Below are 17,507 nucleotides of genomic sequence, written 5' to 3'. Positions count from 1 at the left end.
ACAGGTGTATTTTTACTACAATCAATTGAAACACCTTGACTGACACTAGTGATATCCATTTAACTAATAATGTGACTTCTAAAGCTAATCAGCTGCACAGTGATGATTTGGCTGTGTCATATTAAAGAGGGGGTGAATACTTGTACAATCAATTGTTTTGTGTTTTATATTTGTAATTGATTTAGATCACTTTGTAAAGATCTGTTTTCACTTTGACACAAACTACTCTTTTTCTGTTGTTCAGTGTCAAAAAAGGCCAAATTAAATCCACTGTGATTCAATGTTGTAAAACAATTTAACATGAAAACTTCCAAAGGATATGAATACATTTTATAGGCACTGTAGATTTACGATGAATTCCAGTTATTTGGGCCATCAGTTAATGGGGGCATTCCCTTATTTGGGACAACTCTTAAAGAAAAAAAGCTAATCAAGAAAATAGGTGGGAATTCTTCCTTTTATTTCAATCACTACACTGCTGAATTGGGACAGGAGACAGTAGCCAAACTATTTTTAACTAGCATCAGTCACGTGTACTTTTATGGCTGTTTGACATTACACAATGCTTGGAGCAAAGAATTTTTAAATAGCATCAGTTGCATGTGTTTGTGTTCAAAAAGCAGTATTTTTCTGTCACTGATGGTGAAAAATAAGCAGTAGGAGAATTCAAAACCGTTTTGCTCACTGCAGTTTCAAACATTCAGACAAGAAACTGCCAGGAGTGAAAATGAAATTATTTCACTATTTCAGCAAGTTAGGAACTACGAAAAATTTGAAGGAATTGAATATTACAAGAAAAATGATTGGAGGATGCAACAATTTCTAACTAACGTCAGTCACTTGCACTTGTGAAGCCATAAGACATTACACCATGCTTAGAGCTAACAGTTCTTTAAATAGCATCAGTAGCGTATGCTTGTGTTATGTTATTCATCTGGGCTGACAGATGCCCAATTAAAAGCTGTGATTTTGATACTACTTCATGAAGAAAAGCATTGAAGGCAGTCCATGATCTGCACTCGGTGCCTGTGTTGATTTTGTACATTTACTGTCAATCAGAGGAACATGGTAGCATAAACTGGATCTCGTCCTTCATCGATATCTAATAGGAATTGATGCATAGTATTATAGTGCTGTAGTAATACTGGTAGTGTTCTAATTTGTTCTGTATTTCATTTACATACGTAGTTTGCTATTCAGTTAAACAGTAGTTTGCCTTTTTTCAAATTTAGCATGAAATTAGCATGAAATTTCAGCTAATTGGGACAGCCTCTTAATTGGGCCAAAATGTACATGTCCCAAATGTTCCCAATTAACAGAATGTGCTATATATTTTTAAAATTGTAACTTTTGTATGTATTGCACTGCTCTGCTGCCACAAAACAACAAATTTCACAACATGTGTCAGTAATAATAAGCTTGATTCTGAAGTAGCATAACAATTCAGAGGTGGGGGAAGTTTGAAGAGGTGAGAGTAGTGTGAAGCTGAGTGAAGTTAGCATATATTTTATATAAATTCTTGGCTTGACTCTCATGTCTGAGCTGTACATGTCCACTTGTTCTATTGGCACTTCTACCTACAGCACATCTCGTATGAGATGAGTTCATGGTTGTCCAGCTACCTACACTCTGTGGTCACTTATTAGATAGATAGATAGATAGATACTTTATTCATCCCCATGGGGAAATTCAACTTTTTTTCCAATGTCCCATACACTTGTTGTAGCAAAACTAATTACATACAATACTTAACTCAGTAAAAAATATGATATGCATCTAAATCACTATCTCAAAAAGCATTAATAATAGCAGTCGACTCTGTGCCTTCCTGCACAAGGCATCTGTGTTGGCAGTCCAGTCTAGCTTCTCGTCTAACTGTACTCCCAGATACTTGTAGGTCTTAACCTGCTCCACACATTCTCCATTAATGATCACTGGCTCCATATGAGGCCTAGATCTAGATTAGGTATCTTCTGTACCTAATAAAGTGGCCATTGGGTATGTTTGAGGTCTTCTACTGCTGTAGCCCATCCACTTCAAGGTTCAAAATGTTGTGCATTCAGAGACGTTCTTCTACACACCACTGTTGTAACATATGGCTAGTTGAGTTACTGTCAGCTTCTTGTTAGCTTGAACAAGTCTGGCCATTCTTGTCTGACCTCTCTCATTAACAAGGCACCCACAGAACTGCCACTCACTGGATGTTCATTGATTTTTGCACAATTCCGTGTAAACTCTAGAGCAGGAATTTCCAATCTTTTTTTTTATTATTCCATGGACCAATACATTGAGCAAGAGGTCCATGGACCCCAGTTTGAGAACCCTGCCAGATCAGCAATTTCTGAGATACTCAAACCACCCTGCTGGGTATCAACCATCATTCCACAGTCAACATCACTTAGATTACATTTCTTCCCCATTCTAATATGTTCCACCATCAGGCAGGAGACTCCATTACATAAAGACAAGAAAGGTCAGGATGGGAAACAGCTTCTTCCCTCAAGCCATAAGGCTTCTGAACTCCCTTTTCTGTACCCTACAATATTTAATTTAAGCATTTTACTTTATTTATGTGTAATTAATTTGTAGATTTAATTCTTACTTTCCTATTTTATTGGTGTGTAATGTGAACTACTGTGCTTTACACATTGGTCTAGAGAAACATTTTGTTTGATGGTATACGTGTATATAGTTAAATGACAATAAACTTCACTTGACTTAAGGTATGAGAGGCATAAATAGAGTAGATAATCAGGGGTTTTTACCCAGGGTGAAAATCTTAAATGTTAGAGGGCAAATGTTTAAAATGAGAAGAGGAAATTTCGAAGGAGATTTATAAGGCAAGATTTTTACACAGAGAGTGGTCGTTGCCTGGAATGCGCTGCCAGGGGAAGTGGGGGGAACAATATTTTGAAAGGCATATGACCAAACAGGGAATGGAAAAAGATGGACAACATGCAGGTTTATGGGAATAGTTTAAATTGGCAAAATGGTCAGCACTGACATGACAGGCTGAATAGCCGATTCCTGTTCTGTGCTGATCGGCATTCGATGTTCTGAACTGTTGGGTTTTACCTGTAACGAGGAGTGCCATGAATGCTATTATTCTAAACCACTGTTTCACAACAGTGGTTTAGAAATCTTGCAGCAATATTATATAATGGGGAACTCTAGAAAAGCAGCATTTTTTGGTACTTTTATTGAGATTGCAGGGGGATGAAAACACTTTCTGCATGATTTTATACAGTTTCTTAAAACACTTGTTGCCATGTATAACACCATCGGTCACCACCAACATAGTCTGAAAATTTACGGAGGTGGGGACATTTTAGTTTCACTTTAAACACAATAAGGTTTCTTAGGGTCATAAGGGACTTGGAGTTTCAACTCAATCTTTTGTAGAGTTGTTTTGTCTTAAACAATGGGGGCAGTGAGCTGCTAAAAATAGCCTTAGTGCGCAGGTCTAGAAGTCAGCCTGAGTTCCCTATCTTAGTCTCTATCCAATGACCACTGAAAGAAAGCATGTGTGGGTTCAATATGAGGATAGGCCTGGCTCATTATGGTGCACCAAAGTGATTCAAACCACACTGGGATTGAACGACATTTACTTGTTTAATGGATATATTTAATATTGACACAAGGTGGATACTTATTTACTTTTTGCATGTTAATTGTGCCTATTAGATCAAAAACCTTAAACAAATGCAGGAGACACTCTGTCATGGAGAAGTGCAACTTGACAAGCTCTACCAAATGTACAATCGCTCCATTGCTAACATGGCCTTAGCTGGACGGTGAGTCCATTGATTTATATCCTAAGTTTATCCTGAAAGCAAATAGAATAAATGGAAAGATATTTGACCTGATGTCATTGTGTTCTATGATTATAAATAAGTTTCAAGCCCCTATTTTCATTTTAAAGGCAAATCAATTTACTGGTCTCCATGAACTAGCTAGCATGTCATCCTGTCCCTCTGTGCAATGGATTCTTAAACAGAAATTGATTTGGTTCATGCTCATAAATCATCAATGATGCTACTTGACTGGAAATTCTTTAATCCACATGGCTAAATGGGTCCCAGGAAAATAAATTTCCCTGTCTGTGAGAGAAACAGCCAATTCAGTTCACTCTTTATTAGCATTTGAATTGGGCCAAGCTGATTGTTTAGCTTTAAAAGAGAAATGCGTCCTTGGTTGTAACAATTAGAGCCAAGGTCATTTTCCCATTCCCTTTTATCAGCTAAAATGGACATGGAAATGACAATACAGAAGAAAGTTTGTTCTTCTGACTGAAATGTAAATGTAGGCTTTTTTTCAAGTGAATCAAGCTCACCATCACGTTTTTGATGCAAATTTATTCACTTCAGCTCCTTTAAATCTGTCATGAGTTTCACATGCTTATATACCCAGATCGCAGGAGAGAAGTGATGCACATTGTTTTTGAGATTTTAATCGAAATTTTCTGAAGTACAATTTACTACTGATAATGTGTCAACTATCCCCTCAGCTCAAAGAAAGAGGGTTGCATTTTGGGGTTGCAATGATTTGGAAGGCCTCCGTCTCTGTGGTACTGTGAAACTGTCAGTAGCTTTTGGGTTGTGAGGTTGAAAGCGGAAATCTTGTTGGTGCTGCCCCTCATGCATTGCTCTTCCACAAGGGCAACAGTTTTGCAGTCTTTACCTGCACAATCTTCAACAATCAGTGATATGATGAGAAAGCAAGGTTTCTACAAAAATTGTCAATGTAAAATAGCCTGAAAATATGCTTTTTTACTTGATATGAGGTGTTGATGTTGTACTGGATGATGTTTACCATTTAAAGAAAAATACCATTGACTATTGGAGATGCTTGGCAGGTTAGTCAGCACCTGCAGTGGGAGAATTGTTAAGAGTGATACAGTATGGAATAGGCCCTTGTGGCCTTTCAAGCCGCACCACCCAGCAACCCCTGACTTAACCCTAACCTAATCATGGGACAATTTTCAAGACCAATTAACTTACTAACCATACGTCTTTGAATGTGGGAGGAAAGCAGGGCACCCGGAGAAAACCTGTGCATTCCATGGGGAGGATAGACAAATACCATACAGGACAACGGGTTGAACTCCGAACTCTGATGCCCTGATCTGTAATAAGCACCATGCTAGCTGCTGCACTACCATAGCAGCCTTGTTTTAGGTCAAAGACCTATCACTAGGATTGATTTTCATTCCTACTCTGCAACTTTTCTGGCACTTTCAAAAATAAAGCTAATTTCACATGTGTAGTTTGTAGACAACTCCTATAAATATGTTTAAATCTAAAGGATGTTAAAATAGTACATCTATAAAGATAATGCTGTTTTAGCTCATACTTTAATGATTTCTGCCATAAATTACTTTATTTATAAAACTTAAATTCCTGGTTTGCCTACTGAGAATTCTTCATTGCATTTGACAAGACCATCATTTGTTGACATCATTCTTGGGATCTGGTTGAACTGAGGCTACAAAGTAGCTGCAATTGCAAATGGAAGAAATCCACACCACAGAGATTGTTAGGGTCTTGTGGTCTTGAGGTTAGCATGCTCATTGCAAATTACTGGCCAGGGATTAAATTCACAGCCCATGTAGAATTAGTTAATCTTTACTTGGAAAGGGTTTGGAATATGCATTTAGATACAAACCATTGATTTAAGCAAATATGTGCTTAAACCTAGGTGAAAATGGAATTGGGGTCAGCAGTAGTGTCCTCCATAGGCTATTGATAAACATGGTTCAGAGAAAATATTTTGACTTATAAATAACTTGGTGATGGTCCCTGCATTACATATCATGGAAATTAAAGATATCAGTATCTTTAGAAGAATTGGGTTAGTATGCAATTTAAGGTTTTGCTGCCACTTAAATAAAACATTTCTGAAATTGTGCTAATATAATCAGGAAGGAGATACAGAAGCCTGAAGAGACGTACTCAGTGATTCAGGAACAGTTTCTTCCCCTCTGCCATCCAATTCCTAAATGGACATTGAACCCATGAACACTACCTCACTACTTTCTTATTTCTGTTTTTTTTGCACTTATTTTAACTTAACAATTTAATTGACATATATACTTAATGTAACTCAATTTTTTCTATATTTATTTATCATATTTATTGTACTGCATATGTAAAGTTAACAAGTATCACAACATACGCCAGTGATCTTAAATCTAATTCTAATATATCACACAATTTGATTTTCAATGCAAGTATCTACTTAGTTTTCCCTTGTTCTCAATGTCTCTAATACTTACTAAAATACGTTTGTATTTTAAATATTCTTAAAATAGTGTAGTTCTGTATTTCCTGCACTACAATGATGAGAAGGATAACTCACTCCAGTGATATTTCAACCCATGCCGGCATTTACCAGATGTAGAGGACCAGATGTGAGAAGGGCTACCTTACCGGCCACCTGAACTCTGATGTCCAACAACATGGTCCAGTGGGCATATGGCCACAGGCCACTGTGGAGTCTCTGAAACTTGAAACACCCTTCAGACATTGATACAAGACAAAGCTGAGCCAGAACTTTGTCAAAACTAGAATGAATGTGACGCTCATAATTAAATGGTTATTTTAAAATTAAAGTTATCCAAAAACCTTAGAAACTCCTAGAAATAATATAAAATATGAAACCAAAATATTCTTTAAGTAGTACTTGCTTCCCAAATCTGTGCCTTTTTAATTTGTATAAAATTCCATATGGTCTCTAAACCTGTACTAAAATCCATGTCAACTACAGCTACAGGACAAGCCAGTAGGTTCAACCCTCCTACTCTCCCAGTAAATCCTGGGCTTTGGTATTTCACAGCGTGTGTGCGGAAGTCCAGTACCTGGTTCAGTAACATAGCTAAACACCAGCTGTTCCATTCAGACCCACTGTTCACCATCCAGCCCAGCATCATGACTTTTTCCTTGTTTTGCTATAGCTCAATCACATTCTTTGAAGTGTCTTCGCATTTTCGCATTGAGAATGTAATATAAATTCATTTTTCCAAAGTAAATATGAATTCATGTCTTTTGCATCTGTACATTTAACTTTTTGATTCATTTCAATGTAAAGTATATGAAGTCAAACATTTATATTTGCAAATTTTGAAATGTTTTTAATCTAAGATGTGATGCACTTAAAAAGCAAATGGTTAAGCTGATGTCTACTAGATTGTTTGCATTTTCTTTGCCATGTGTAGTATGCACAATAAAAGCATTTATTGGTGACACAACTGATAATAAACATTAGACAAAGTAAACTAAAGAACTATCCCTCATTTTTCATTGGATAAAAGAGCAACATAAATTCTTAGTTAACTGATTATGATTTCTGTTCAGTAAGTGATGACCACCTCAACTTTACTTCATATTTGCTTTTCTCTGTTTGGTGCTATATTGAGCAGACTGCTGAAGAGGAGTGGTCAGTTTGCAGAGTTCAAAGAGCCTAGTGTTCAAGATTTTGTAAGTAATCAAAGCTCTCACGTTATAATGTTTGCCTGATTACATGCACACCCATAACACCTGGATATACGTATTTCTTTTGCATGAAACCATTTGTAATGGCTGTCTGTGCCATGGCAATTGAAATGGAGCTGTGAACATCTTATCAGTGACTAATTCTTCTATCTATGTTAATTACATGACCACGAGTGTAACACAAATAACACAGTTATCCATACTAATGCAGATGATTGACCATTATCTCATCATTGCAACATTACATTTTCTTTGCAACTTCCAATAACTTATTCTGTGTAATGTCAAGCACAATAATGACCTAATAAAACAATAGCAAATTTTACTTTCTCTCATTTCAAGATGAAGTACTTGCTGTGATGAAGTCCTTTGAGAGTTTGGTCTTGGCCTGAATGAACTACTGGCTAAGCAAGGTCCTGGACCTGCTGAAATCTGCCTATCATCACAATAGGTCTACAGTGGATGCAATCTCACTGGCTCTCCACTCGGACTTGTGTCACCTGGACAATAGCAATACCTATGTCAGGCTGCTGTTATTGATTACAGCTCAGCATCCGACACATTCATACACTCAGTTCTAGTCAACAAGCTCCAGAATCTGGGTCTCTGTACTTTCTCTACAACTGGATCCTTCACTTCCTTTCTGGGAGACCACAGTCAGTGCAGTTGGAAATAACATCTCCTCGCTGACAATCAACACTGGTACACCTCAAGGAAGCATGCTTGGCTTATTGTTCTACTCCCTCTACACCCACAACTGTGTGGCTAGACAGAGCTCAAATGCCATTTATAAATTTGCTGACGGCACAACTTTTGTTGACAGAATTTCAGATGGTGACAAGGATGCATACAGGAGCGAAATAGATCAGCTGGTTGAGTGGTGCCACAACAATCTTGCACTCAATGTCAGTAAGACCAAAGAATTGATTGTAGACTTCAGGAAGGGGAAGCTGAGGGATCACACACCAGTCCTCATCATGGGATCAGCAGCGGAAAGGGTGGGCATTTTAAAGTTCCTGGGTGTTAACGTCTCTGAAGATCTATCCTGGGCCCAACATATTGATGGAATTACAAAGAATAATGCCAATAGTGACTATATTTCATTAGGAATTTAAGGAGACTTGGAATATCATCAAAGACTCTTGCAAATTTCTCCAGATGTCACTGTCTGGAGGGGCCACTGCACAGGATCAGAAAAAGCTGCAGAAAGTTGTAAACTCAGACAATTCCTCCGTGGACACTAGCCTCCCCAGCATCGACGTCATCTTCAAAAGGCAATACCTCAAAAAGAGCCATCATTAAGAACTTCCATTACCCATAACATGCCTTTTTCCTCTACCATCAAGGAGGTAGTAGAGGTGTCACAAAATAACAAATTTCACATTTGCCAGTGACATAAAATCTGATTCTGAAAATTACTCAGATCAAACACTTAATAATCTTGAGTAAAGATTTCACCAGTTTTATTTTGAAGTAAAACTGAAAATATAAGTAAAATCATGACAAAAATATTTAAGTATCTATATAGTAAACCGATCTGGGCTAACTGGTCCATACTCACAGGGCACTTCTTACTTCAGGTAATCAAAATTTTTTTGATTCCCTTGTTTCTGAGGTATCAGACTACTCCTTAACACATCTGAACTAATAGCTTCAGCTTCAATCACTATACTTGGTAGCAAATCCCTCATTCTCTTGAATCTTGTATCTTTTGAAATTTTACTGGATTTATTGGCACCTTGTATTTTTGGCTTGATGTACGTACCCACATGTGGAAACAACCTCAGTACATCTGCCTTATCTACTACCACCCTGTACACATGAAACTCACGTGTTTGTCCTCAGTGTTTAATGCTGGGCAATTGGACTCTACAAATGAATGGAAACTGGAAAAATGCATGATAGTTGCAGTCAAGTCTAGTCTTTACCTTTTAATTTGAATGGAAGGAAATGGTTGCAAGAGCCTTAGAACATAGGAGAGAACAGCACAAGAACAAGCCCTTAGCCCACAATGTAGTGCCGTGGGCAAGTTATATTTGGTCTTTCATAGGACCTTTAGAAACACTTCTTGTGTTAAAGTACACTTTATTCCACTAGAGTATTTCTCAGTTCAGAATCAGGTTTATTATCCCCGGCATGTGACGTGAAATTTGTTAAGTTAACAGCAGCAGTTCAATGCGATACATAATTTAGCAAAGAGAAAAATAATAATAATAAATAACAAGTAAATCAATTACATATATTGAATAGATTTTTTTTAATGTGCAAAAACAGAAATACTGTATATTTTTAAAAAGTGAGGTAATGTTCAGAGCTTCAATGTCCATTTAGGGATCGGATAGCAGAGGGGAAGAAGCTGTTCCTGAATCGCTGAGTGTGTGCCTTCAAGCTTCTGTACCTCCTACCTGATGGTAACAGTGAGAAAAGGGCAGGCCCTGGGTGCTGGAGGTCTTTAATAATGGACGCGGCCTTTCTGAGACACTGCTCCCTAAATCTGTCCTGGGTACTTTGTAGGCTAGTGGAGCTGACTAGATTTACAACCTTCTGCAGCTTCTTTTGGTCCTGTGCAGTAGCCCCTCTATACCAGACAGTGATGCAGCCTGTCAGAATGCTCTCCATGGTACAAGTATTGAAGTTTTTGAGTGTATTTGTTGACATGCCAAAGCTCTTCAAACTCCTAATAAAGTATAGCCGCTGTCTTGCCTTCTTTATAACTGCATCGATATGTTGGGACCAGGTTAGATCCTCAGAGATCTTGACACCCAGGAACTTGAAGCTGCTGACTCTCTCCACGTTGTTGCTGCAGCACCATTCCTCTAGTTGGCATATCTCACTCCTGTACACCCTCTCGTCACCACCTGACATTCTACCAACAATGGTTGTATTGTCAGCAGATTTATAGATGTTAATGAATTAAAGTTTTAAAATATTTACATCTGTTAATTTTTTTTTATCTTGGTTTTTGAGAGTTGCTTATGATTTTCTTGAAGTTTAAAAGTTTTTAAATGTGTCAGGAAAATTTAGAAGCATTGTATTTTAACAGCTCTTGCATTCTTGCAAAGTTAGAAGCATGACTTAGCAAGTTAGAAGTCTTTCCAGCTGTTAAATGAACGAGGCCACTCGTGTAATCATATTGTGACAAAGCATTCCTTTTCAATATGGTAGAGTTTTCAGTGAGTGAATGTCATTGAACAACAAGGGCAGAAGGCTACAATCTCACTTATTTGGGATAGTCATTGACTGGCAGTTTTATGGTGTGGATGTTAACTGCCATATCTAAGCCCATTCCTCGGTATTGCCTAGGTCTTGCTGCATGCAAGCACAGACTTGCACCTGTTGCTGAACAATTGCACATGGAATTGAATGTTGCCTAATCATCAGAGAACTTAACCACCTCTGGCCCAAATGATAAAAGGAAGCTCATTAATGAAGTGCTCAGGATGGCTGGGCCTCAGATAACTATAGTGATACCCCAGGGCTGCGACACTGTGGTAAATTTAGAAATCAGAAACAAGTTACAGTCATAGTTTATATCTAATCACAATTTTAGATTTATGTTCATATATGCATTTCGAACATCTCTGAAACAATATCCAATTCTACCCCGTTTCAGCTAACATGTTTGTCTTTGTAACCTGTAGACTTAACACTTCCAGGTTCAAAGTAAATTTGTTATCAAAGTACATATATTGTCAGCATATACAACCCTGAGATAAATTCAATAACCATAATGAAAGACCACACCAACAGGGCAGACATTCAGTGTGCAAGAGACAAAAATCATGCAAATACAAAAAGAAAGAAAATAATAAATAAATAAGCAACAAATATCAAGAACATGAGATGAAGAGTTCTTGGAAGTGAGTCCAGAGGTTGTGGGAACAGTTCAGTGATGGGGCAAATGCAGGTGAAATAAGTTAACCCCTCTGATTCAAGAGCCTGCTGGTTGAAGGGTAATAACTGTTCTTGAAACTGGTGTTTTGAGTCCTGTGGTTCCTGTACCCTCTTCCCGATGGCAGTAGTGAGAAAGAGAGCATTTCCTGGGTGATGGAAGTCCCTGACGATGAATGTTGGTTTCCTGCGACAATATTCCATGTAGGTGTGCTCAATGGTGGGGAGGGCTTTACCCATGATGGGCTTGGCCGTATCCACTACTCCTTGTAGGATTTTCTGTTCAAGGGCATTGGTGTTTCTGTACTAGACTATGATGCAGCCAGTCTATATACTCTCCACTACACATCTAAAGAAGGTTGTCAAAGTTTTATTTGTCATGCCAAATCTTTGCAAATTTCTAAGGGGGTTGCTATGCTTTCTTTGTAATGACACTTACCCGCTGGGCCCAGAACAGAGCCCCTGAAATGACAGCACTGAGGAATGATAGCTGCTGACCCTCTCCACTTCTGATCTGCTGATGGGAACTGGCTCAAAGACTTCCAGTTTTCTGGAAATCAAATTAAATATGGCAAACTTAAACTTTGACTCTTTGAAATATTTTCCTCTACTTCCCCACCTATTTTGCTACAAAATTCCTAGTAAAGGAAACTGAGACCATCTGCAAAGTCCAGTTGATTACTAGAAGCACAAAGGTTTACAACCTTTTTTATGCCATGGATCAATACCATTAAGTAAAGGGTCTGTAGACCCCAGTTTGGAAACCCCTGGTTTACAGGGTCTCTTTATTGACAGAAGCAAATAGAGTTCAAATTTGTTAAGTGATGAGAGGGTCAAAAGCACCATGGGTTAATAATACAGAACCTTGAACTGAAAATAACGGGCTTTGCATTCAAATTCTACCATTGGAACTGAAGACTTTAAGCTCAGATAAAATTCACTTCAGCCTATGACAGCGGTGTCATTAGCAAACTTAAATATGGCATTGGAACTGTGATTAGCCACGTTGTATAAAAGGAGTTAAGCAGGAGGCGAAGCAGACAGCCTTGTGCTGATGAAGATCGTGGAGAAGTTGTTAATCCAAACTGACTGAGGTCTGCAAGTAGGGTAATCGAGGATCCAATTGCACAAGGAGTTATTGAGGCCAAGGTCTTTATAGATCGGTTTTGAGGGGATGATAGTATTGAAAGCTGAGCTATAGTTGATTATGAGCATCCTGAAGTATGCATCTTTGCTGCCCAAATGTTGAAGGGTTGAGTGAAGAGCCAATGAAATTCCATCTGCTGTGGATCTGTTGTGCCAGTTGGCAAATTGGAGCAGATCTAGGTCATTTCTCAAGCAGTTTTATTGTACTACTGGTTGAGCTCCCTTGTTTAAGCTCCATAAACACGTGTTAATTCCAGTTCACCTTTTACTATTGTGCTTGCAGACTCACTGTCTCCTGACTAAATAACAATTTTACAGTTCTCACCCATTCCATCTCCCACTCTCTGCCTAATACTTCCATGGTTTTGCATAGTCTCTTACAGCCCCAAGCCTTGAGTTATATGGAATTAAGAGACTGCATCTCCAGCAGACCTCAAAAGTAATCATTGATTGGTTTAATCTTTATTTGCCTGAGCAGCAGGCTCTGGAATTGCACTATTTCCTCCCCCCACCCCCCCACCCCCAATATTTTTAAAGGGTTCTTTTGGATTTCTTTGCTTTGTTGCTGCCTGTAAAGAGGCGAATCTCAAGGTTGAATAACGTATGCATACTTTGATAATAAATATACTTTGAACTTTGAAATTCCTCCTGCCTCCCCACTGCTCTCTCCACCTGCAAAATGCTCCACAAACCAATTTCATTACCATGTATTTGGTCTTTAGCAATGTTTTATTTGCATTTTTTAATGACGTTGTTAAGATTCTTTTAATGATTTGTAAAATTTGTACCTCTAGATCCATCTGAATAGGTGATTCACTTATTCCCGTATCTACAAAACATCATCTTACACTTGGCAATATTCAAATGAAATTTCCATTTACAAATGCAGTTTCCAGGTTTATTTCCATCATTAGGTGCTAGACATCCTTTACGTTATCCGTATCACCATCCAACCCGACATCCTGCAACTTGGTGTCACCTGAACACCTTGAAATTTTATCTATTGTGATCAAAATCCCAAAAATAAACTCTCCCAGAAATTGGAGGGCAAATTTGGATTTCCCATGATTATTACCATGAAACTAAAATGGTTCTCCTCAAAGCTGGGATGTGCATCCTAAGAAAAATACTGAAATAAATCCCAGGCCTGTGTGATGCACTAATTAAACAATGAACCTTTCAGCATCACTGTGCTGGGAACCATGAAAGAAGCTCAACACTGCTGTGAACAGCATATTCCACAGCTCAGAATAGATACCATAACTTTATTCCAGGTGTTTTGTGAAAACGATGATACAATGGCAAAGAAAATCCAGAGCCAACAGACAAGACATGACTGGTTTCCATCTCAGAGTGATTCTCAAACTGGTGTGGAGTTAATTCCAAGGAGTTTTGAATCTCACCATCAGGAGGAAGCTTCTGAAGAAATAAATGCTGAGTAAGTGAACCAACTTGCAGCTTTTATGTCACAGCTCAGCACTGATTTGGATCAGAGTATGGAAAATTTGAGAACAGAAACTATATCTGAATTTATTTTATTTTTTTATTGAGATACAACACAGAATAGGCCCTTCGAGCCAAGCCATCCAGCAACCCCCAAGTTAACCTGAACTTAATCGTTGGAACAATTGACAATGACCAATTAGCCCACCAGCCGGTACCTCTTTAGACTGTAGGAGGAAACTGGAGAGCCCGCAGGAAACCATGCGGTCATGGGGTGAACTTACAAACTCACCATGCTGCTCCTGAGGGAAGGTCTTTGCATTCAAGTGCTCTCTCTCCCTATATGTTGTCGGGGGGTCGGTTTAATCGTTAGTTTGTAAAATCACATTTATGATGTGTTCTAGTTTCTAGACGCTCCTTTTTTTCTTGCTGCTATTTTTGCACAATTTTTGAATTGAGGTGGCCTGCTGATAACTTACACTGAGTTGAACTGAAAAACGCCATTTGATTTTGTTTGATATTGTGTGTTTTCACTGTTTTTTTCCCATTTACATTATTTGTGGGGGGGTTTTTGCACATTGGGAGAGAGGGTGGTTAATGTTTTTTCTTTGAACAGGTTCCACGATTCATCTTTGTTTTGTGACTGTCTGTGGGAAAGATGAATCTCAGAGCTGTATACTGCATACGTACTTCGATAATAAATGTACGGTACTTTGAATCCTTACAGACAGCTACCATGCAGTCTGAGCTTGGATTCTATCTTTACTAATAAGAGTTTATTGGCACATTTCTTCCGTTCACTGAATGATGAAGGTTATCAAAAATGACAGGGGATTGTGAGAAGTTGAGTAAATGGGTTAAGGAATGGCAGGTGGAATTTGGATAAGTGCATTTTAGAAAGTCAAATGCAGTTAGGACTTTTATAGTGAACAGCAGGGCCTGTGGAGTACAAGTACAGAGTTCACTGAAAGTGGAGACACAGGGTGGTGAAGCAGCTTTTGGTACACTGGCGGTCATTGGTCATGGCACTGAGTTTAAATTCGGGAGGACATAGTGTGGTGGTACATGATGCTGCCAAGGCTGCAGTTGGAGTACTGTGTTCAGATACAGGAATGATATTATTAAACTGGAAAGAGTGCAGAAAAGATTTACAAAAATGTTACCAGGTATTGAGAGGTGTATAAAATCATGATGGGCATAGACAGGGTGAATACACAGTCTTTTTCCACAAGGTTGGAGAAAATCAAAAACTACAGGGCACAACTTCAAAGGTAAGAGGGAAAAGAGTAATATGCTGCTCGACAAAGTGGTTGAAGCAGGTATTATTATTAAAAGGCAGACAGATTCAAAGATAGGAAAGATTTAGAAGGTTATAGGTCAAATGCCGTCAAGCTGGGGCATCTTGGTCAGCAAAACCAGTAGAGCCAAATGGCCTATGTCCATGCTGCATAACTCTATGGTAATATGCATTTAGTAACAACTCAAGAGGATAGTGAGCTACATTTCTAATTTTTCAAGTGAAAGCAGTAGATGGTAATGTAGAATTATTGGGCAACACTGCAACAAATGGATTTTATGTGACTGCAGTATACAAAATGTACATGTGTAGGATTTGTATTTAGCCCCTGTAAAAATAAAATACTTTCTAAATAGTGATGGCTGGCACACTCACTCACTCTCTGAAGTATTTGTTATTTTTACACTGATCCCAACACAAAAAGATTATTGTGTGTCAAAATGATGACAGATCTCAACAAAGTGATCTAAATTAATTAGATATAAAATGCAAAACAATTGATTGCATAAGTATTCATTCCCTTCAAGTCAGTATGTAGTAGTTGCACCTTTGGCAGCAATTTCAGCCTAGAGTCTCTGTCAGTTTCACACATCTGGTCACTACAATTTTTCCCCATCCTTCTTTACAAAACTGTTCAAGCTCTGTCAGATTGCATGGGGATCGTAAGTGAACAGCCCTTTTCAAGTCCAGCCACAAATTCTCAAATGGATTTAGGTATGGTCTCTGACTTCACCACTCCAGGACTTTAACTTTATTTTTTAAACCATTCCTGTGTAGCTTTGGCTTTATAATTGGGGTCATTGTCTTATTGGAAAACAGATCTCCCAAGTCATAGTTCTCTTGCAGACTGCATCAGGTTTACCTCTAGGATATCCTTCTATTTTGCTGCAATCATTTTATTCTCTACCTTCACAAGCCTTTCAGGCTATGCTGGAGTGAAGCATCACCACAGCAAGATGCACCCACCACCATGCCTCACTGTAGGGATGGTGTGTTTTTGATGATATGCTGTGTTTGGCTTATACCTAAAGGTGTTTAGCCTGATGGCCTAAAAGCACAATTTTGGTTTCATCAGACCACAGAACATTCTTCCAGCTGACTTCAGAGTCTCCCATGTGCCTTCTGCCAAACTCTAGTCAAGATTTCATGTTGGGTTTCTTCCATCAGTGGCTTTCTCTTTGCCACTCTCCCACAAAGGTGAAGCACCTGAGTAATGATTGTTGTATGCACAGTCTCTCCTATCGCAGCCACTGAAGCTTGCAACTCGTCCAGAGTTGTCATAGGTCTCTTGATGGCCTCCCTCACTAGTCCCCTTCTTGCACGGTCACTCAGTTTTTGAGGACAGCCTGCTCTAAGCAGATTTACAGCTGTACCATATTCTTTCCATTTCTTGATGGACTTATCTATGCTCCAAGGGCTATTCAGTGACTTAGAAATCTTTCTGTATCCATCTCCATTCGTGCTTTTCAATTACCTTTTTGCATAGTTGCTTGGCAAAATTATTGCTGTTTTGGTGTATTTTTTTGCCAGGATACGAACTCACTAGCAGTTGGATCTTCTAGATACAGGTGTATTTTTACTGCAATCAATTGAAACACCTTGACTGCACATTTAACTATGTGACTTCTAAAAACCAACTGGCTGCACCACTGATAATTTGGTGAATACTTATGCAATTAATCATTTTGTTTTATACGTAATTAATTTAGGTAATTTTGTAGCAGTCTGTTTTCACCTTGACACATATTGATCAGTGTAAAAAAAAAAGCCAAATTAACTCCACTGTGATTTAATGTAATAAAACAATGAAACAAAAACTTCTGTGGGGTGGGTGTGAATACTTTTTATAGGCACTGTAGTTCTTGTAATTCCTCATCTATTGGTCCAGTTTGTAGATATAATTCTATCAAATAAGTAGGAGTATACTTAAATCAAAACATTGTTGGTGTCTGCACCCATGTTTCATACACAATTTTTGGAAACTAGTCTCGTGGTTATCGAACTACTGAACCATACTTCAGCAAGTTTAACATTCTTGTCAAATTATTATTCTGTTTGACGACTTTAATCCACAGATTTACAAAGCAACATCTTAAACAAGACCATAACCACAATGCTGCAAATTATTATGTGCCTTTAACTATTGAAGACATTCTCCCAAAAAGCAACATTGTGGTAAGTGAATTTTTGCAGGGGTAGGAGGGTACTGTAGTTTAAGAGGGAGGTTGTGCATTGGAGTT

General features: G+C 38.3%; 1 protein-coding gene across 1 annotated transcript in view; it reads left to right on the top strand.

The window, feature by feature from the left end:
- The window catches only part of LOC140730127 (uncharacterized), a 153,234-nt gene that overhangs the window by 133,499 nt on the left and 2,228 nt on the right, over positions 1-17,507 (top strand). Inside the window, exons 9-12 of the mRNA XM_073050261.1 lie at positions 3,685-3,794; positions 7,418-7,475; positions 13,802-13,965; positions 17,343-17,442. Coding sequence (XP_072906362.1) covers positions 3,685-3,794; positions 7,418-7,475; positions 13,802-13,965; positions 17,343-17,442 — 432 coding nt within the window. The remainder of the gene's footprint in view (positions 1-3,684; positions 3,795-7,417; positions 7,476-13,801; positions 13,966-17,342; positions 17,443-17,507) is intronic.

Source organism: Hemitrygon akajei, chromosome 7, assembly GCF_048418815.1.
Source record: "Hemitrygon akajei chromosome 7, sHemAka1.3, whole genome shotgun sequence".
In the NCBI taxonomy this organism is placed as follows: Eukaryota; Metazoa; Chordata; class Chondrichthyes; order Myliobatiformes; family Dasyatidae; genus Hemitrygon; species Hemitrygon akajei.
The sequence above is the reverse complement of the archived record's forward strand: the minus strand, read 5'-3'. Positions and strand labels throughout refer to the sequence as shown.